General features: G+C 31.2%; 1 protein-coding gene and 1 pseudogene across 6 annotated transcripts in view; one reads left to right on the top strand and one right to left on the bottom strand.

Moving 5' to 3' along the window:
- The window catches only part of LOC111676070 (protein rhomboid-like), a 76,583-nt gene that overhangs the window by 38,277 nt on the left and 16,035 nt on the right, over positions 1–22,271 (top strand). For all 6 annotated transcript variants that reach the window (XM_046951941.1, XM_046951940.1, XM_046951937.1 and 3 more), the window contains one exon: positions 21,009–22,045. In XM_046951941.1, coding sequence (XP_046807897.1) covers positions 21,554–22,045 — 492 coding nt within the window. In that variant the 5' untranslated portion in view covers positions 21,009–21,553. The remainder of the gene's footprint in view (positions 1–21,008; positions 22,046–22,271) is intronic.
- Positions 16,081–17,008, bottom strand: LOC124420228 (annotated as a pseudogene).

The raw sequence follows: 22,271 nt of genomic DNA, 5'->3' as shown, positions 1-22,271 counted from the left end.
ACAACTTATACAATCATATCGACTTTTCAACCGATCCAAAAGTCATCAAAACAAGCATCCTAAACTTTTTAAATCAATATCCTCCCTACTAAAGTAACATTATTATTTCAGTTTTATTATTAGTATTATTATGCTTTATCTTATTTAATGTTTTAAATCAATTGTAATTAGAAAGTAAGAAATTGTAATTTCATTGGCGAAATAAATAAATAAATAAATAAATAAACTTCGCATATACATTAAATACAAAATTTCATATATCTGAGAAACTTTTCGAGCTACAATCCTTAAATTTTCCACTAACAATTTCAACATCCATGAACTTTTGGGTTACAAATTTGCCGGACTGGCAAAAGAGAGAGAGTCAATTTTGCAAGAAGAAATTTGACATACGTATTTGGGAAATTGTTAGATTATTAAAATTGTTAATAAGTTAATGCTTTCAAACATCTGGTGGAGATATTTATTTGTTTACATATCTTATGGGATGAGAGGCCATATAAATGCATAGTCTTTGTATAAGTATTTGTTGCTGGGCATTCATTAATGAATTTTTTAGCAATATTTGCTGTGAATTTTTTGGAAGTCAGCAGTGAAAGTTTAAATAGCATTCGGAAAATCAAAGTAGTTTTACTTATGTGTTTCAGAAATAAATTTTTATAATATGGAGTTTTTATGATATTTCTTTTTAAACTTTGAGGCTGAATTAGTTCAATCGAAAAAAATATGAATGTACATAAAAATTTTCCAAAAGTGTCATTTATTAAAACATTCAAAAATGGCGCATAAGTACCCAGCAAAAAAGAACTTCCAAAGAAACGAAAAAGAAAAAGTAGTGTTTATTCCATGGAAGTACTGAAAAATACCTGAAGAAGTGATGATTTAAAATTTATTACATCTGAAGTTATTCTCAGGATGTAATTTTTATGTTCTTTTTTGGAAGTTATTAAGAAGTGAAATTATGTATTATATAATACAACTAAATAATATAAACATTCCAGGAAAAATTTTAGAACTTGTTCTAAAAACTAGTAGTTCTAGAACGAGTGAAAACAGAACCACTTCATATTCTTAAACAACAGCCTTGGAACTAGTAGTGTCGCCATTACTTCTGGAACCCGTTCTTTAGAATATTGTTGTGGTTCTTAAATACTGCTAGATAGTTTTCAAGGAACTAGTTCTGTGAAACTAGTTATACATTACAACTGCAATAGTTCAATGGAACGCATACTAGTTCCGAAACAACTTCTTGGAATCAATTGAAAAAAATGTCAAAAAAATTAAAATTTATAATAGAAAACGTATTCAAATGTATATTTTTGCATTCAACTGAACTGAAAGATATTAAATAAATCCCTAATTGAATGGCACCGATAGAAGGGAAAGTTTGCTGCTTCTAACATATATTTTTACAAAAAATATTTAAAAAGATTAGACGCGCGGAACTATATAATATTAAATTTTACGTAAGAAATCTATATGAATGTAAGTTTTGTAAATAACATTAGTTCAATAGTAAAAATTCCTCAACAATTTCTAAAAATTGTTCCTAAGCTTAATAATTTCAAACTAAAACGCTTAAAATTAAATATTTGTTTATATATTCTCTATAGCTTCCCTGGAACTAGTTCCGAGGTTGACAAATTCAAACAAAAATCATTGATTAAAGAACTAATTCCAGAAGCGTTCTGAAGAACGAGTGTCGACTCCATAACGCTTCCTCAGAACCAGTTCCGAAGGTGACAATTTCGAACAAAAATCATTGGTCTCAACGCCAAAGTAGAACGCGTTCAGGCTAAAATCATGTGTTCTAGAACTAGTTGTAGAACTAATACAATATTTCCTGGGATAAATAAATAAATTACAAACATTTATCAATCAAATCCAAAATAAAATTAATTAAAAAATTCAGTACAAAAGAAGTATATATTTAAATTAAAACAAAATTGGATTCTTTTAGTAGTTGGAAGTCAAGAAAAAAAAAACACTTCCACAGAAGGTACAAAAAATCCTCTTAGTGCTACTTTTGAAGTTTTGTAAATGTCATTCTTTTGGAAGTACTTCGTTTTATTTTTGCTGGGTACTTTCAGTGCAAGAATTTCACTCCTGTTGAGGTCATAATGATTGCACTAAATCAATTTTAAATTATATTATTCAAACACAATGTCACCGCTGGTGGCCATGTTGATAAATGCATAAATGTGATTTCCCAAAAAAGACGTGCAAACATCGGAAGAATAAAGGTTAAAAAAAGAAATGAAATTCTACTATGATTTTTATGTGAATGTTTTCTTTTATTAATAGTTTTTTTCCGAAAGCAACTTCATCATTTGAAATAAAACGTGCACATTTCTTTAAGAAATAGAATCAAATAAAGTCAGATTTCTATTAATTGTTTTCTTCCGTAAAACTTAAATTCTTTTTTCATTTGTTTATTTTATGATGTGACAGTTTTTTATGTTTATCATCTTAATTTAATTTTAAATAATTTTTTTCTTTTGTTTAGTTTGTTATAATTTAGATTTTATTATTTTAGACTTTTATGGTTATTAAATGAAATTCAAGTTTCTTTTTACGTTTTATTGTCTTAAGAAGCGGGTCTAGTCCGTCGGTTGATTATTGTGCAATTACCAGTTAACTAAACAGTAAAGTGCCAGGCAGTCATTCATTTGAAAATTAAAATTTTCTACTTTAATATTTTATATCACAGTGGGTCGTTTTATTTGTGTAATGTTACAGCAAGATACATTTGCGTTTACATTGTGTGTTGTTTCCCACTTGATGGTTTTATGACTTACTGCAGCTTTTACTGACTGCCTACTGGAAGTTCTTAAATTTCTGTGTCGAGGTAAGAGTAAAAGAAATTATGTGTAAATATTGTGGAATGAAAAACGTTAGAAGCAGAAAAAAAGTGAAAATTATATTGTTTTGTATGTTTTTGCCATGAATTGTACTTGTTAAGGTGTTTTGCTATGATTTAGTTTCATTTACTATGTTTTAGTTTTAAAATTGGAACTTAAAACACTTTCTTTTTTTAATTGTTTGATTGTGTGTTATTCGAAAAAAAACTGACAACTGTTTTAATGTAATTTAAGTATTTGGTCGCCTAGGGTGGTTTCTTTTTATCTAATGGATCAGTTTAAGGGAACCTAACTTTGATATACTACATATGTGTTTTTGTTAATTTAAATAAGAGTCCAGATATGTGTATCATATGGGCTTAATTCTTATAATGTGTATCCCTGTTCATTGTAAGTATGTCGTGGCTTAGATAATATGACCTCCTTAGATTAAAATTAAAAAATTGCTTATATTCTATCTACGTTAATTTGAGGTAAATTTCGGAAGGGTCTCATTCGTATAGACCTTTATGGATCGATTCTTTCTCAGTTTGTTATCACCATTAATGGTAAAATAAATATCAGAAGGGAGTCCATTTATATACATAGATCCAGCTTTACATGGTTTAACGATACCGCTTACCCCGAATTTGGGATTAAAAATATCGTGTCCTATAATTGGAAAAATACGCAATTTTTGTTTTTTCCTTAAAACTTATCGAAGACAAAAGTATGTATAAAATATTGTATATCATCTGCAAGTCCATTCTATAAGCTTAAAAATGAAGACCTAACATCTGACATATATTCCTTTTTATTTCTCGAGATTGTTTATGTTACATACTTTTGCTACCCTAATATAACAAAAATAAATGTAAATAATACACAATATAGAAAAATCTTCTAAAAAAAGAAAATTATATTCACAATCACCCACAATGGACACACGATACGAATACACACTTGTATGAAGAGAAAGTACGAAAAGATGGAAATACTAACTTATTTTCATGACCACTTTACAATTTCCTTTTTTGAATTTTTAAACTACAAAACAATTTATTCTTAATTCAGTTTTACAAAAAAAAACCAACTGAAAAGAAAAAAATGAAACAAAAGTACTTTTACCAAGTACGAATAAGTGAATTTACAATTTCATTTTAGTTATTACATATTCATGTTTTGTTGCAAAAACATTTTGTATTTTGTGGTTAAAATAAAAAATAAATAAATTCATTCCGTTTAGGGGTTTGTTACATGTTTTATTTTTTTTTGTAATCTACATATTGTGGCAAGATGAAAAGTAAATGTTCACAACGACGTTTGTAAGGTTACATAGTTACTACTTTAAACTAGATATTAAAGAATCTACGGTAGATCCGATGAAAACTACATCATGATAAGAACTATTAATATTACTTATCTGGTTATATATCATTTTAATTTTCTAAAAATTCTTAAATTTATATTTCTTTTCATGAATCTATCTAAAACTGACTGTGCACTCACATATACAACGTATATTTAAACGACAAATTTGTATTTTATATATGCAGCTTGGCCCGCATCGAGGATCCACTGCGAAAACTCTAGTTTTTTTAGTACGACTGTTATGACACATATTTGTGATGTGAAGCGTAAAAATGTCGAAAGTAGGGCAAAAAGGAAGGCCTGATTCCCTTTAAGTGATAATGACAATGACACACAGTATTATAGAAAAAACTTGGACCTTATTGCTATATCGGAGGAATATCCAGAGATTTTAAAATTTATATGAAATTATTTTTTTATGAAAAATTTTTAACGAAATTTTACAGTTATATGGATTTTTTCATTTTTATCACAAATAACACAATTTCTAAAAGAATTATGAAAAATTCCAAAAATTGGATATTTTTAGCATTTTTTAACAATACTATCCCAACCAGGGTTGGGGTTATCAACACCTTTTGCGAAATAATTAAGAACATATTGGGTCATTTAAAATGGGTTACTATATTTTGATGTCGACTTTGCGATTTGAGTATCTTTGGCCTAAATTTGAATTTTATATAAAAAATAGGCATTTTTTGCATGGACCTGATAAACTCGGTATAAAAAATTTTTAATATTTTTTTTGTACTTAAAATATTTCGTGTAAAGTTAGCTTTTCAAAAATTATAATTTTTATGTCTTTTTAAGCTAACAAAAGAAAATTTGGGAAAATCGGGAAATATTTTAACATACAGTTACAAAAAAAACTGGACAAGGGTAGGTAAAGAAGTTGAAAATTAAAATTTCAAATGCGAATATCTCCTAAGTTATAAGAGATAATTTATAGATACTTATAGCTATTTATAGCTAGCAGATTTTATATATATCATTCTTTTGAAATCGGACCATAAACGAAGAAATAGGATCGTTGGTGTCTTACTTTGGGACTTCTGGCTATAACTCCGATAGACCCAAGTTCAGAACTTAAACTCGACAACACCTCCTCTTTTCACATGTAAAATTTCATTCAAATTGGACTAACCATTTAGAAGTTAAAGAAATATTTCCCTCTATATTTTTATACCATTACGAATCAAATGACTATTTAATAATAAGTTCAATTCGTAAAGCCATTTTACCGCAAACAAATTCAACTTTTCTAAAGTATTGTTTTAAACGCGCTTAATTCGAATCTGACATCCTTTACTGAATTTTGAAAAAGACGAAAATTTTGACCCGTTTTGAACCAAAAATCCTACATCTGTGATAATATTAAAGTTAAAATTAACAAATTTTGTATACTTGTAAATATTTGGGTAATAAATTGGCGGACTAGCAACGGAAAACATACCTCCCATATGAATGAAACACAACAATTCGTTTATCTGGGATAATATTAGATTTAGAATCTTCAAATTTTGCACGAAGGATTTTAAAATGTAAACATTTGGGGGTAAAATGTGAAATGAAATCTCTCATTTGCATTAACTACGAAAATTATTATAAATGTAAAACTATTACAACCACAACTCTAAAATTGCACTAAAAATTCCAACATTAAATATAATAATTAGTTGACGAACTAGAAATAGGGAACATGGTACATCCCAAATGAATTAAAATTATTCGAGTTATAATTCTGAAATTTGTAAGAATAACTTTGACATATACATATAATTGGAAACTATTAGATTATCACATTGTAATCCAAATTGATGTTTTGAAAAAATGGACAAACTTGAAATAGTTCACAAAGCATCTCCCATATGAAGCATAAACACAATAAGCAAGATTTTCTAAAAATCGTAAATCTGCCCAGCAATAAAAGAACTTCCAAAGAAGCGAAAGAGAAGTAGAATTTAATCAATGGGTTTTAGGGTAGCAAAGCACACAGGGTATAACTAGTATCGTAATTATAGTAATATAATGATGATAGACAAAGAAAGTTATGTTTTAAATTCCATATCTTTGGTTAAGAAATATGAAATCAAATAAGAACATTCGTAATTAAGGATGAATATTTAATAATTTATTTGTCAAAGTGCTCTGTAAAAAATTTTCAAAATTTTATTTATCAATTATATAAAGAGGCTCAAGTGCAATTTATACTCCTAATTGATATATTCATTCAATTCTTAATGTACATACGTATGTATGTATGTATGTATGTATGTATGTATGTATGTATGTATGTATGTATGTATGTATGTATGTATATATACATCCATACATACGTACACAATTTTGTATTTCTTACAAATCACGAATCGTTTAAACATTTGAAATGAGCAAATAAAAAACAACATGACAATTGAATTAAAATATCTTTGTTACAAATTGTTTCTATGTTGAAAATATCTTAATTCATTCGGTTGAAGATCAAAAATAACCACAAAGCACCCCTCAACAAAATGGAAAAATAATTTGTTAAAAATAGCAATTTTGGAAAACAAAAAAAAAAAAAAAAAAAAAAAAAACAAACATCTTAAAAATGTCTTTTAGATTTTTATTTATTTATTTTTAAATCGTTAAATCGCTTTTATAACAAAGAAAAATTATACAGCAAACATATACGAGAAAACATACACACAAGAGACACTCCAATCGCCCTAGACAGGCAACCCTCGCAAAATAATAACAAAATTTTCTTTAAGCAAATAAAACCGAAACAATAAACAAATTTGAAAATTCCAAATCTATAAAAAAAACGTCTCATCCATCCAATGCACAGTGAATGAGCAGCGTGTACGAAAATAATTTTATTACACTTTGGATTCACTGATTGTTGGTTGAATGAATGGCACGAATTAATTTAAAGTGGTGGTGGGGGAGAGAATTAAAAAGATTACGATGATATTTGACGAAATCATTCAAAATCACAGCAAATGAAACCAGCAACGAGAAAAAAAACACATACTTATTGTGAAAAATTCAAAAATAAAACCAGCAGACAAAAATTGTAACGAGTCTACTCAAAAATAATGGCACTTCTTACTCACTGAAATGGTGGAAAACAATTAAAACGCGAAAAGCAGACAAAACAATAAAAAAAACACAAACAAATATATAAAAAAATTTCTTGGTTGGGGGACCTGGCTGCTTGCTTTAGCTATTTGATGCCAATAATATTAAGACTAAATCTCTAAATCCAAATGCTGTTGATGTAATATAGTTTTGGGTTGGAAAACCAGTAATTTCAATAGACTTTAGTAAAGTCTCAACGTAGGATGTTTTATGGCATTTTCTAAAATTGAATTTAATGAATAAAACCAAAAATACATTTATATGCTTCACAACTTTTAGTATCCCACAATTTCCAAGGTAGAAAAGCCATGGTCTCTACAAGGAGTCCTCAACAACAATCAGTGATATCCTTGGAAAATTGTTTAATTTGTTCCAAAAAACGTTATTTTAGAACGGATAAAAACAACGGCGTCATGAAATAGCTCCCCTCGAAATAACTCTTCAAAACAAAAATTAAATAATTTTCTTCAAATGTGTTCAGAAAGAAAGCAACAACAACGAAATTTGGGAATTCAATTCGGTTTTTGGGGCATTATTGGACAATGAAAATGGGGACTTATTTTATTGTGAAATAATTCCTTAAAATATATTTCCTATAATTTTTTTCATTATATTACTTTTATCATGCGAAATAAAAAAAGAGTATTCTCCCTGGGGTATATTAGGTACCGACTTCGTTAAGAACTATGTAACTCTATGTATCAAAATCCGAATTACCAATAGGAATTCAGTACACGAGTCACACTCAACTGATGGTGTAACAAATATTTTCACTGACGGCTCCAAGAGGAGCGGAACAGTGGGTGGTGGCTTTCATATTGAAAGATTGGGAATCAAATCCTCTTTTAGGCTACCTATTTATTGTAGTATTTTACAGGCAGAGATATCTGCTATTAAACGAGTCGCCAACTGGCTGAGGTATTATCAAATATCGGGTGATATATGTATATATACGGACAGCAAAGCTGCGATCAGAAATCTAGCGGGTGTCTTTACGACATCTAGGTTAACTAAAGAATACCGGGTATCTTTGAACGAGATAGCGAGACATTCTAGGATAACGCTAATATGGGTTCCTGGACATAGTAATTGTCGGGGAAACTGTATAGCTGACGAACTTGCCAGGAATTGTGCGATGAGAGTGGCGGATGAAATCGACGCATTTACTGGTATCTCTCTTACTAACTGTAAGCTACTGGTTCAGACTGAACTATATGATATGGCTCAAATCATATGGTTCAGTGAAATCACCTGTCTTAACTCGAGGTCAATTTAGCCTCTATACGATGCTCTCAGGTCAAGCTTGCTATTAAGCTTTCGCAGAAAACAGATAAGAGTGCTCGTATCAGTCATATCAGTATCATTGGCAATCACGCCAGAAGAATGGGTCTCGAATATAACGACTACTGTAGAAGTTGTAATAATGAGGAGGAAGAGGAAACAATACCTCACTTTCTCTGTTATTGCCCATCATTCAATGAAAGCAGAGAACAATGTTTCGGCCTTGATGCTTTATCTTGTCTGGATGAGCTATCTGGGATATGTCTAAAAATATCCTAAACTTTGTAAATCGAACTGGTTGGTTTAAAACTGGAAGTAGAGAGTAAAAATCAATTGAACTCCTCGACCACTAGAGTAACACAACGGGACCGCAACTAGGTGGACCCATGTGACCCACTCATGTTTGATTGAATGGCTGCCCTTCTTACCTAAGCTATGTATCAAGACTGTTCAGCCTGACAAATTTGACTGAATACGATAATTAAATAACATCATTTTACTTATTTAATTTTTAAATTTTTTCTATAATATTGCAATTGCTCTGATTTCAAAAGAAATAGCTTTTTTATATACCCAATATTATCAACATTCATAAACAAATAAAGTATGAAATGAATATCAACCAAATTATGAGCACATACATAAATATGAATTCATAATAACAGTAATAAAAGCAACAACATAAAATAAATAAAAATAAATTGAAACTTAAAAGCTTTTTATTGCAAAATCATCCGCATAATAAAAATTCCAAGGCATGCCGCACTTTGCTTAATTAGTTATATTTCTGTACATAGATTAAAACTCTGAAGAAAAATCTCACGGTTACACAGGTCGACAAAAAAAAATGCCTTAAACTATAGGATGTGTTATCGGAAGAGATAAAGGTGATTGCTATTCGGAAGACTGTCCCGAAATCATTCTCATGTTATTGATATTGCCGGGCAGAACTTTTGTGGCTGGAAACCAGTTTGCTTATCACGGAGGTCCGAATGGTTGGTTTTCGTGGTAGTTCCATACACGCTAACAGTTTAGTGGAGTGAAAGGGACTTCATTTTGACAGGACCATTCAACCCATGAGATGTAATATTGTATGGTATTACAGAGAAATCTCAATATGACCCAGATTTAAAATATGAAGAGAATGCCAAGGAAATTGTTTCTGTTAGGGGTTAGAGCATTTACAGGAAAAAGAAAGACCGTTTTTTTCTTTTTCCTTATCTTTTCAAATGCGACAGTACTCATTATAGCGGAGCCCAAGCCGAGTTGCATGTCTGCTTAGCACCCAGTCTCCCATTCTGGCTATAAGGTTTCTTGTGAGTTTCTCATTGAAAGACGGCCATAATAACTTGGTCCCTTCACATGTGTCTAGGTCCGGCTATGTTATACGAACTTGTTCTATGCGCCTAGTATTATTATTTCCGTTTTAGTTACGGCATTATATTATTTGTTCCTTTTTAGGAATATTTAGGATTATGTCCTTTTTAAGTTGGGAGTTCAGTTCACCAGTATCCCAAATATGTTCGATTGTGGCAGTATGTAGGTCGTCAGTTCATCCACTGCCTTAAGGGCACCAGAAGCGAGTTTTGTGTAAAAGCGTCTTTTGTCGTAATTACTATATGTATCTCTTATTGTGGTTTTTTCCAGTCGAGTTGGGCAGCATAGAGCTTGATTTAAGCATATTTTTTTAAGAATAAAATGCCATTTATAGTCCGTTATCTACTGCCTATTCCGAGATGTGTAGGCAGGATGTTTGATCATAGGCATGTTCCACCTTCAATCATGCTTTAAACTCTTAGATATGTCGATTTGAGAGGTTCTGCAGGTTTTACACGTCGTATCATCGCTAATTCAAGACTACGACAACATCTCTGTCTTTTCAAGGTAGGGGAGTCTGGCTATCTAATTTCGCGAAATCCCTGGATGAGAAGCCCATATTCCACAAGTTTTTTGTCAACATAATCAAGCTCTAAGACGTGTTCGTACGTTAAATATTCATTGAACCTACGGTTATTGTTGGGATCCGTTGATTTGCATAGCTTATAATGGTTTCAGTGAGGTTTAAAATGAATGAATGAATGAATGAATGAATGAATGAATGATCTCCAAATCTGATCCCAGAGTAATTGAGAATCATACATAGCTGTGATGCACATAGTTGAAGTGCGATTTACGTTATTCATGTAATGTGAGCATCATTACCAGGGAATACTGGAACAGTAGTCAGAAGAAGTGAGTGACTTAAGAATCGCTTCTGGCTATTCCCAAATGAATAGCAATCAGAGAACTTTCAACCTATATGAAATACCGCATACCTCATCACCACTTTGGAGAAAGCGGTCTCTAACTATTTTCAAGGCATTAGACATGGGGTGTAGCATTTTGCATTTTTGTCAAAAAAAAAAAAAAAAAAAATAGCATCAGTAAAGATTTATGTTAGTTGTTTTATGGGTTCATATCAAATGTAATCAAGGGGTACAGCTCTTTTCTTCCTGCTACTCATTTATTTTCTTACATTTGTTATACAGAATACAATGTATTGTTGTCAGGACAACAGTATGATTTAAGTGGTCTAACCATATTACAATGGAAAGTATTCCGTTAAATATAAGAATGTTGAACGTAGATTTCTACGCAACACTCCTAAGAGTACATCCATATGAATAGCGAAATGAATTATAGTGAAAACTTGTTCCTTACCCTTATTACGTACATGTGAAATAAATTTCCAGCAGAGGTCTTTCCTGGCACTTGCGATGTAATAATATTAACATCAAATGATCACAAACACTATTATCTTTATTCTCCCTTGCATAACCTATTTTCCTAAATTCATCACAATGCTCTGGACAGGGGAAATCGCGTAAGTGTTAATATTATTATTTTTTTACAAAATGTTTGATTTAAGTAATTGATATTGTTTGACCTCGATATTTACTCGGAGGAAATGAAAGGATATGAAAATGGCGGGCTTTTTTACTTTAACAAAATTGTAATCCAACAATTTCATAATATTTTGTTTCGAACGCAATCGCAAAAGAATGTGTAATTCAATTAAAATATTATTTATGTTTTTTAGTTCTTATTTATTTCATGCCATAATTAATTCGTTTAGCTTATTATAAAATTTAAAATGATTAATTTTCAGTTATTTAATGATAATTAATGTAGAGATCAACATATTATAAAGCAAATGAATATTATGAGTAAGTATTTACCATATTCAGATATTTATTAAATATTTATTTTCTTTATTGGCGAATGTTTAACTTTCTTATTTATATTTTGTTTGGACTTTTTGCCCCTTTTTTCAAAAATGTCAGTTTTATTGTTTAATTACATTATATTTTTTGTGATGATGTTGTTTTTGTCAACTTCTTTGTGTTTCTGCCACAAAAAGAAATACATATTTTATTAAGTAAGTCTGCAAAAGAATACCATACGATGTACTTGCTACAATTCACACGCATAAAAAAATACTACTCGAATTCGTACTCGTAATAATAAGTACCATCTCTATACACCATCTCATTAAAAACAGGCAAATGTTCCGACTCACAGACAGACAGACGGAAAGTCATACCGCAAACATTGTTGAATGGATAAAAATAATAAACAACAATTAAAATTGTGATGTGAAAATATGAATTTAAAAACAAAACAAAAAACATTGTCCAATTGTCAATTGTAGAGACAGTCAAAAAGACTGACACACAGACAAACAGTTCGTAAGTCGGTAAGTGTTGTAGTCAGTCCGTCAGTGTATCCATATGTTTTCATTACCCATTTCATTTTATGTCACGCAGCACATGCTGTTACAGTTCTCTGATCTCTGTCAGTCTACATTTTGACTGGAATGGAATTTTTGTTTTATTTTCCGTTATTGTTTTATTTAACGAAAACATTTGCTTAAACCTAAAGGTTTAATGAAATTAAATAAAGTCATAGCATTAACTTGTTTAAATACAACAAAAGAGAATATTATAGTAATAGAGTCCGATCATAAGATACGCTATGTTAAATAGTTAAGTTGATCAAAATATTTTGATTTAAATTGCTCCAATTGTCTAATTGATTAAGTTGCTGAGGATATGGCTTAACAATACCGTTTTCTTGCTATTGTGTTATATTAGGTTGAGGTTATCACCATCATAATTTAATTAAAATAGACGAGTCAATAGTCAATGTTTCCAGAACATATTTGATCATATGTAGGGCACTACTGAGTATAGAGAAAACTTATTAAATTAAGTTAATTCTATGTCGACTTCAGTGTTGCCACTTTGGTTATTATTAACCAAAATTTAAATCAATTATGTAAATATACATGTTTTGAATTTTGGTAATATGTTGAAGTTGTTTTTACTATTCGAAAAATTTTTATTACTACAATTTGTACATCTACTGGTTATACTTATGTGCACAAAGGTATTTAGCAAAAGTACCTATGAGTTTTCCACATATGAAATGAGTTGATTAAAATCATAACAACGCCGTAAAATTATTTAATTTACACTATTCAATCTAACACTGTGAATAATAAATCCTCTCTCTCCTTTTGGTGCATCCATAAACTTAAACTCACTTTTTGGGTCGATTCAACCTCGTCCGTCCTTACTTTAATATTTCTATTGGAACTTTTTATGTAAAGAACTCGCGATACTTATATGAAAAAAATTGGTGGGAATAGTCTACGTACTTAGTAGATTATGTCCTCCAAATTACATTATAAATTAAAGTATCTTGCAACTTCTATACCTATTTGAAATTTTGCATAAACAATTATTGTGCTAATTTTCCGAAATTCTAAGATAAATGATTTAATAAGAATAAATAAAGTATTTTCTGCTGATTGATGCATGAATAGTATCACAATATCTTTAAAGTATTAATCAACTGGTAGTTTTAAGTAACACAGCTAAGAAAAATGAAATTGTATTGTATACAAAAGTTGTAATAACATCTAAACTCATACGACGAACAATAATCGCGATATATGTAAAGATTTGATACTCATGACCTTTGACTTCTACTATCACACCATGACTTTTAGTTCTTAATTTACATTTTCTCGATGATATTGTATACTAGTTTTTATTTTACCGTCTTAAATTTTATAATTTGTCAATTTGTCGGATAATTTGGATAGATTACGTTTACTTGCTGAAGTTATGAATGTAATGCTAACATCCGCTACATAGTGTTATAATTTAAACCCAAATTTCTAACGAAATCTCCAAATCTGTTCATAAAATGGGAAGAACTTTTTAATTTAAAATTGTTCTCCAAAATGTCGTATGTGGAATATTTTTAAATTGCGCTAAAGCGCGTTAAAAACTCAGTTATTTTTTAAAATAAATATTAATCGCATTTGTTAAGGAATCTGCGAACAGACATATATTTATTGTTGAAAACACGATAGAGTCGAAAAGAAACAAGATAGAAAACTGAAATATTTTGCAAAAATATTTTTAATTGACCCAGTTTGATAGGTATTGAAAATGCGAACTATCAGTCAACGATTTCACTTAGCCCCCATATTATGCCCTATTCAGAAAATTACTATATTGATTAAAAAAGCATCTATAGCGGTGAAATTCAATATAAAAAAGTTTTATTTGAAATGTATTTGTGAAAATTTATGAGGATCGGTATCTAATTGACTCTATCCCTCATAAAAAGTCTTCTCTGAAAATGACTTTAAAGCAACAAAATTCAACATAATCAAGGTTTAAAGGAACTAAAATATCTCTGTCAGATTTTATGAGATTTGGTCCATAATTGACCATACGTCTCATATAAAATCCTGTACAGAAAATTACTTTAGCGCTCATAACTGTCTTCATAATACCACGAAATTTAACATAGTTCCACTTCAGAAAATGAATTTGTTATTTTAAAGTCCAAATTTAAACATAAAAAAACAAATAAAAAAAATGTTGTTTACTTTTTTCTTAATTTGGTTATTTTTTATTCGAATTTTGGTTAGAAAAGAAATTTTGTTGTGGCAACACTGGTCGACTTCAAACAATAAAATACAACAAAGTAACACACAATGAGAATATTATAAAATAATATACCATAAGTAAATGAAATTAAAATTTTAAAACAAAAAAATCATTATTGTCATCAAAAAACAAAACAAAGAAAAAACATTAACTTTATTAACTGTTTGCAGCATGAATTAACTTGCTACATGAGTAAGAAGTCTGCAGACAGATCGCGGACAGACCAACAGACATACGGTATGATGCGACATTATCACTGATGTTCTACTTAAATAATTATACATAGTCAGTGTAATGTGTAGTTACAAGAAATATTTAATATTTAGGTATGTATGCGTGTACTATTTTAATTATTATTTGATTTCATCACTCAATTCCAACTATTTTGTTTTAATTACAATTATTTTGTTTTCAAATAAAATAACCTAAGAAGTTCGATTAAACAGGTACTATCACATATTCTAAGATCAATATTAATACTGAGGCCAGGAGATGTTGAATACTCTTTTGTGACAAAATTTCACATAGTGACAATCTCTTTATTGTACATTCACTGACAATTTCATTAGATATTGATTCAATATAAACTTGTCAACATATTTTCTTGGGATTTGATTTGTGGGCGAAAGTCAATGTGTTGACGTATAAGTCATTAATACACTAATAGTCCACGTTTCGAGATTAAATTATTTTCTGATACATTTTGCAGTCATGAAGAAAATTTATAAAGTGTCCAATCTATCACATGTTTTTAAAACGGGTAATGCCAGCTTTTATAGCTTACTCATTCCCACCAACGCTTATACGAAAGGGCAGGGCAGCTGAAGGAAGTTTGAAGTGCTGGATATTAATTTGGGTAAATCCTACTATTTTCTTTTTTGATTGTGAAACCAACCCCATGATTAGTCTCCTTCTTAGAACGTTGTTGTTGTTGTTGTTGTAACAGCTTAAACTATACAATTTTAATCCGGGGGTTCTGTATTTAGGTCCAAGCCAAGAAATTGGGCTACTTCAATGGGGTTAGTCCATAAATCCATTGGGCTAAGTGAAGTAGGGTGGGCTGGACAGTTGAACATGTGGTGAGTATCATGGGGACCCTGTCCACAAGATGGGCATATATTGGGGACGGCACGGTCTATGCGGGACCAGTAGGCGTTGAGCCTGTTGCTCCATCCCGATCTCAGTTGTGCCAGAGCAACTCTTGTTTTCCGCGGCAGGTTCTTCTCTATTTCTGCTATGGGCGGTGGGCGACCTCCAAGAACGACATTCATGCGGTAACCTGAAACCGCGGTATTGATGGCGTCTCTATGAATGTCGTTCAAAGCTGCTGTATACGAAGTCCGATCTAAGGGATCCTGAACATAACTACGTATGCTCTCTTCGTATACACGAAGGTCCTTCCTGACATGCCTCGGGGGAGCATCCAACTGTGTGATGTTAAAGTTGGGATGACTCCTCCGGTGACATCCCAGGAGGAACTGTTTAGTCAGCATGACATTATGTTCCTTGACTGGGAGAACCTTCGTTTCCTCATGTAGATGGTGTTCTGAGGTTATTTGCATGCAGCCCGTTACAGTCCTTAGGGCGGCATTTTGGCAGCTTTGAATATTTCTCCACTGGGTATCACTCAGCGATGGAGACCACACTGGAGCAGCATAATTGACCACTGACCGGCCAATAGTTTTATAGGTAGCCAACAAGGTTTCTTTGTCCATTCCCCAGGTGCTGCCGGCTAGCGCTTTGAGGACCTTGTTTCTACTTCGCAATTTGTGCGTAATTGCAGTGGCATGAGCTGAGGAAGTAAACAGGCTGTCAAAGGTGACCCCCAAAATCTTTGGATGGTTCACAGTCGGAATTTGGTTTCCATCGACTACGACGCCTAAATTCAAGTTTACCTCCTTCGTTCAGGTGGTGAAAAGTGTAGCTGAAGATTTCGCTGGTGATAGTTTCAGGTTACGTCCAGTGAAGAAGTTGTGTATTTCTCCGAGATAACCATTCAAGAATCGACATCGTCATCGTCGTCATCTTACGCCACACCTCCACCCTCCCCACCGCAATCACAACAACCGCAGCAAAGACAACATCTTCAGCAGCAACAACAACTTAGAACGTTGTCGTTTAGCACGTCTGAGTTCTGTCTATACGCAAATACTAACTGACAATGGTCTGCTGGGGTGTTTTCTTTGACTTTCGATGGTGTCCCTGTTGTGCTTTGTTATTCTAGCCAGAGTATGGATATCTCTAATATGAACGCTTCCACTGTCCCTCTTCTGCCTTTATTATTATTTTTTTTAGAAATGTACCAGGTACCAGGAGAATGTGCATGTCCATAATAAATTCCAGTGATTCGGTAATATTTAATTTCCTTTTAAGTACAGGCATTCTGGACTTTTTCCAAAGGTATGTTCCGTAGCTGTAAAGTCTCCATTTTGGGTCTTTACGTTATAATTTTTCGACTTATTGAAAAGTTTTTCTACTAATAACATCCGATTTTTGTACTATATTACAACATTGTATTCTTGTATTTTTTGCTATTGCGCATTACCAAAATCCTTACAAACTCTACTGTGAAAAAGAAACAAATGGACAGTTTTTGTTATTACACAAAAAATCATTACACCTGCCATTCAAGTTTAAATATTTGTTCGTACTACAAGTGTAAATACACTTTACAAAATCCACTTTGTACAAACGTTAAGTATTAGTATGGGAGAATGTTTTATAATCACCACCAAAACTGAAGGATATATTGATTTTGTCATTTCATTTGTAACACATTGAAATATTGGCCGTAGAATAGACATTTTATAACGTACTGTAGATAGAAACTTTGATAATTTTAACAGCTATTCAAAATTAATAACATTAAATCCAATAGGAACTTTTTCGTTACAATAGAATAAAATTATAATATATCACCGTCCAAAGATAACTAAAGGGGCCTAACTAGAGGGACACCGATATATTCTAGTTTTGGTCATATAGGACCAACTTATATTCCATTTGTACTCTTGATATTACGTTTGTTGAAAATATATTTTGCTGCATAAAATGTTGAACGTTTTTTGTGGCACTTAAACTCAACTGAGCAAATGAATACCAGACAGAAACGTGTTGTCCTTTCCAAAAGTGGAAACAAGTTTTTTCTTGGAATCATTTACTTTTAATTTTTGTATTAAGCAACAGCAATGTTAACGCACACGACAATTCCCGGTAGGAAACAAACATTTCCGTTAGTTATGACTCTGTTATATTTTTTTATGTTCGTTTGTTGTTTGTCTTGGTTTGTTTGTTTGTTTCGCTTAGGTTGCATGGCTTTGGTTTGTTACATTTATGTTCGTTCACTGATTAGCAAAGGAGCAGAGCAGAACAAAGTGGCATTACGTCAACTGGTTTATATTTACTGGACGAGTTCAGGACATGTTCATATTTTGTTAGTGTTTGATTCTTTTCCTGCTTTTATTATTTATATCCTTTGTGGAAGTAGCTAAGGTCGTCGCTGTTATCGTTGTTGCTTTAATCATTGCATTCAGAATTCATTCCATTAGCCATTTTTTCATGTTTCACTTTTGGAGGGAAAAAAACTTCAGCAAAGCACCAACAACTCTGTGGTTAAATATATTGTTTCTTAACGTTTTATTTCCCCTTCTAGTTTTGTTTGGTTTTTGTCATTCTCATCCAGCTAATGTTGTTGCTGTCATATCCTGAACTTGACTAAAATTGTAATCATCGTTATTAAGTTGAAACTCATTACCAAGGGCAACATATTGATAAACAAACGAACCAGAAATATTATACTCATACTCGTATGTCTCCAACAAAACATTATCCTTTTGTTTTACCTTTACACCGGCCTTAATTATCTAGTCTAGTGCAGTTGTGTTATTGAATATCGTATTATACGACCTTTAGGGATTTCGAATTTGTCGACTTTGAAATATTAATTTTCATGTTTTCATTTTAAGAATATCATTTTCTAGTTTAAAAATAGATAATCTGCTATGTGAAATATTGCATAAAAAAATAAATGTATGCTTTAGTAAAAAATGCATAACCATTATTGTCTACATTGTTTTAAAGTGAACGTTTTATACACAATTTGCAAAAAGTTTTGCTGGAAACAAAACAATTCTTTGGTAGGTTCTGGTATAGTCTAAAAGTACGACTTGCCAAGATCTGATCATCAAATTGAAGAAATTCACAGAGGTGAAATTCGTTACGGAAATTAACTATTTTAGAGGTATGTATGTATTTCTCGCATTACTAAATTTTGTTTGTTGCTTCGAATTTGTAAAAGCCTTCTTAGTTAAAAAGTTTAAAAATAAATCTGACATACATATAAGTTTTACAAATCTACAAATATGTATATTAGAACGAACCTAAACAAGGTTGGCAACCGTTTCGAAATATTGATTAAGAAGCTTTATCTGTAATTTCACTTATTTCGGTACTATTAGCGTAATAGTAACGTTATCTATCGCTGTTTTACCGATTACGGTTTCTACTAGCGGTTATTTCAGTATACATAATTTATATAGAGAAACACTTTGTATTCCTACAAATACATTTTAAAGAACGGAAAATAGTTCTTAGTACCAAAGTTACAAATAATACCCTATTTAATTTTTTAAATAACAACACTCATCTTCTCATCTGTATGGTGTAGTTTTTTTCTTTTTGTCAAAGCATGCACAAAACTGCTATGTTTTTCATGATGTCCTTTCGTTTATCTGTCCGTTGGTTAGTTCAAAACACGATAGAGAGGAAACAGTTTAAATTTTTTTTTATATATATTCTCTATTGATAAGGTTTGTTTGGTAATGAGAATGATATAAGATCCCCTTCTGAAAATATCTTTAACGTTCATTCAGTTCAGTTTTGTATAAACCAAAGCCTCTCTACTCCCGGTATAAATTTCCCTTCAGAAAACGAATTAAAATCTATCTACAAAATTTTATGAGGATCTGTAATGACACTTCAACTGATAGACCAGACAGATCAGAATAATAAGCCCTATTTAAAATTCGTTCACAGTTCATTCATAGAGAGGATAATAAGATGGAAGATGTAAGAAATATTCTCTCTCTCTCTCATCACGGATGAGAAATGTATAGTGATCTGTAATAGCTGAAATAATTATACGTAACTGAGATCATTAACATAAAACTATTTTAGATGAGGAATCAGGAATTTGATTGGCTATTAGTATAATTTTTTTGTTAGATATCTGTTAATACTTTAACCACTGCACTGACCCCTCCTTTATTGCTGGTATTCCAGCTCTTGGCCTTAAATTCTATGATTTTGCCTCTACCCCTGTTTAATATTTTGGACCTATCTGTGTAACCAATATCCATCATTAAACACTAAAAAATCAGATATTTGTTCAACATGAATCATACATATCAAAAATTTTAAGTTTTTTGAACTACTTTACACAAAATCTTATAGTTTTATACAAAATTTGCAAAATTGTGCAAGCTTAATAAAAGTCACAAACAGAAATCAAATGCTTTAATTGCTTTAAATGAAATCAAAGTTATCTCAACCAATCACATTGTATGCACAATTTAATTTTATCGCGTGCCCAAATCCTTTGCATAAACAACTGATTTAAAACCAGAAAAATGTCTTAAATCAAGTGCATTTAAGTTTAAAAATTCAGTGATTTATAGAACTTTTTGTGTGTGAATAAGTGTTTTTATGGCAAATGTAATTTTGGTAGGTGAAGCAATTTCTTTGTTGTTGACAAGATTCCAAAAAAATTGCAGTGAGCAAAACTATTTGTTGGCAAGCGAAAAAAGTGTAAGAAAAAAATCAGCAGACTAAATTACAACATGCGACGTACGACGGAAAAAAACCCTGATTCCGTCTGACAGTGTCGGCGTCAAAAACTGGCGACATTGATAATAAACTCGTGTTTCTATTTCAGAAGACATTTCGTCTATTAAATGCTCATGAATTTTTAGTTTTTATCGTATTTTTATTACTTAAATGAAGAAAATATAAAGTAGGAAAAATTTATTTAAATTCTAGTTCTGGTTCTTTTAAAAGATAAAAATTAGATGTTTTTAAGTGTAAAAAGGAAATTGTCTATTATTATTTATTTAGTTTGTTTTTAGGTTTCAAGTATTTTATTTTCTTACAATGACAAGTGTATTTTTCTTGGGTAAATTTATACCCAAGGTGCTAAATTGTTCAAGTCAATTTGCATTTTATTTTAAATTAACCTTGAGCCAATTACTGCAAATACATTTTCATTTGTAAATTGTTTACGAGTATTTTAAGATTTATTTTTTTGTTTTTTATTATTTTCGCTTTTTTTCTGTTTTTTTCTTCTTAAATAAGTTGTAATTTGTTGTATTTTGTTATTTATTTGCAGCTAAAGTGATATGTTGCCAACGGGCTTAAGTTGTATGTGCCACATGCTGTAGAGGTGACATGTAACATGATTTTAGCGTGGCACAGTAGAAGTACTTAGCGCCGCCGCTGCCACAAAATAACAGTGTCACTGTCACACAACCAACACCAACTGACAGCAAGAGCACATCACCACCCCAAGTGTGCCCAATGTAAATCAAAGTTCCTACATTTTAAATTAAGCATCAACAACGACAACAAAAATAAAAGAAAATCTCAAAAAAAATCATACAGAAATAAATGAAAGAGTTGTACTTTATTCCATCCATGTTAAAGAATATATAAATGTAAAGGAAGAAGCAATAACAAATCATTATCATCTTCCTCGCCTGCATCAGCTTCAACAGCTCAACTATTGCAGCAACATCATGTCTCTGTTGTATTTACCAAAGTATTAAATGAGGGATTATTTGTTGCAACTATAATTCTACAGTTGTTGACTGTTGTATAGCAGCAGTTGATGTGGTTGTTGATGCTACATGCAGTCGCTGTGTGTTGTTAAGCGCAATGATATTCCATGAACAACAAGCGGAAATGCTTGTTGTATCAAAGTCAAAAGAATCAGAAAAAAACCCCACTTCCACAAAAAACATTCCCAATGAAAATTTAACGAATTTACCGAATCTGTTGTCATCATCAGCCTTAACAACAGCAACAAGATCACAACAACAAATATCAGCAATTCAAACATTTAAGAAGCCAAATCTAGATGCTGCAGTTGTATTGAATGTAAAATGTCATTGTGATATTGAAAATGCCCGTTGTTCATCATCAAATTCGTACGGATATTATCATCATCATTGTATGAATTCAGCGTATTTTTATGAATTGCCAACAAAGTTCGCATTGTTGCCAAGTGTGATTAGTGGCAGTGGTTGTGGCACTAATGCCGCTGGAGTTGGCGCAAGGAGTGAATGTAATGAGAAACAACTTTATTTGGCCGATAGAAAACGTTGCTGGCCTCCTCCAGTATTTATTGTTTTCATATCACTATTGGAGGTAAGAAAATAATGTCGCATTGTTTCTAATTTAGGATGTTAAATTAATTAATGGAATTTTTTATATTAATATTTTAACAAGAGAGTGTTTTGAAAGAAGTAGATGCCTTGAATCCCATTCGATATCGTTATATAGTATACCGGTATCCCAAGATTTCTTTTGAATATGGCTCAATGTAGAGCGTTCTGTTCAGTAAATGATTATTACCCAAGAAAACTAAGAGTTT

The sequence above is a fragment of the Lucilia cuprina genome, chromosome 5, assembly GCF_022045245.1.
Source record: "Lucilia cuprina isolate Lc7/37 chromosome 5, ASM2204524v1, whole genome shotgun sequence".
In the NCBI taxonomy this organism is placed as follows: domain Eukaryota; kingdom Metazoa; phylum Arthropoda; class Insecta; order Diptera; family Calliphoridae; genus Lucilia; species Lucilia cuprina.
This window is presented reverse-complemented; position numbering and strand designations above follow the sequence as displayed.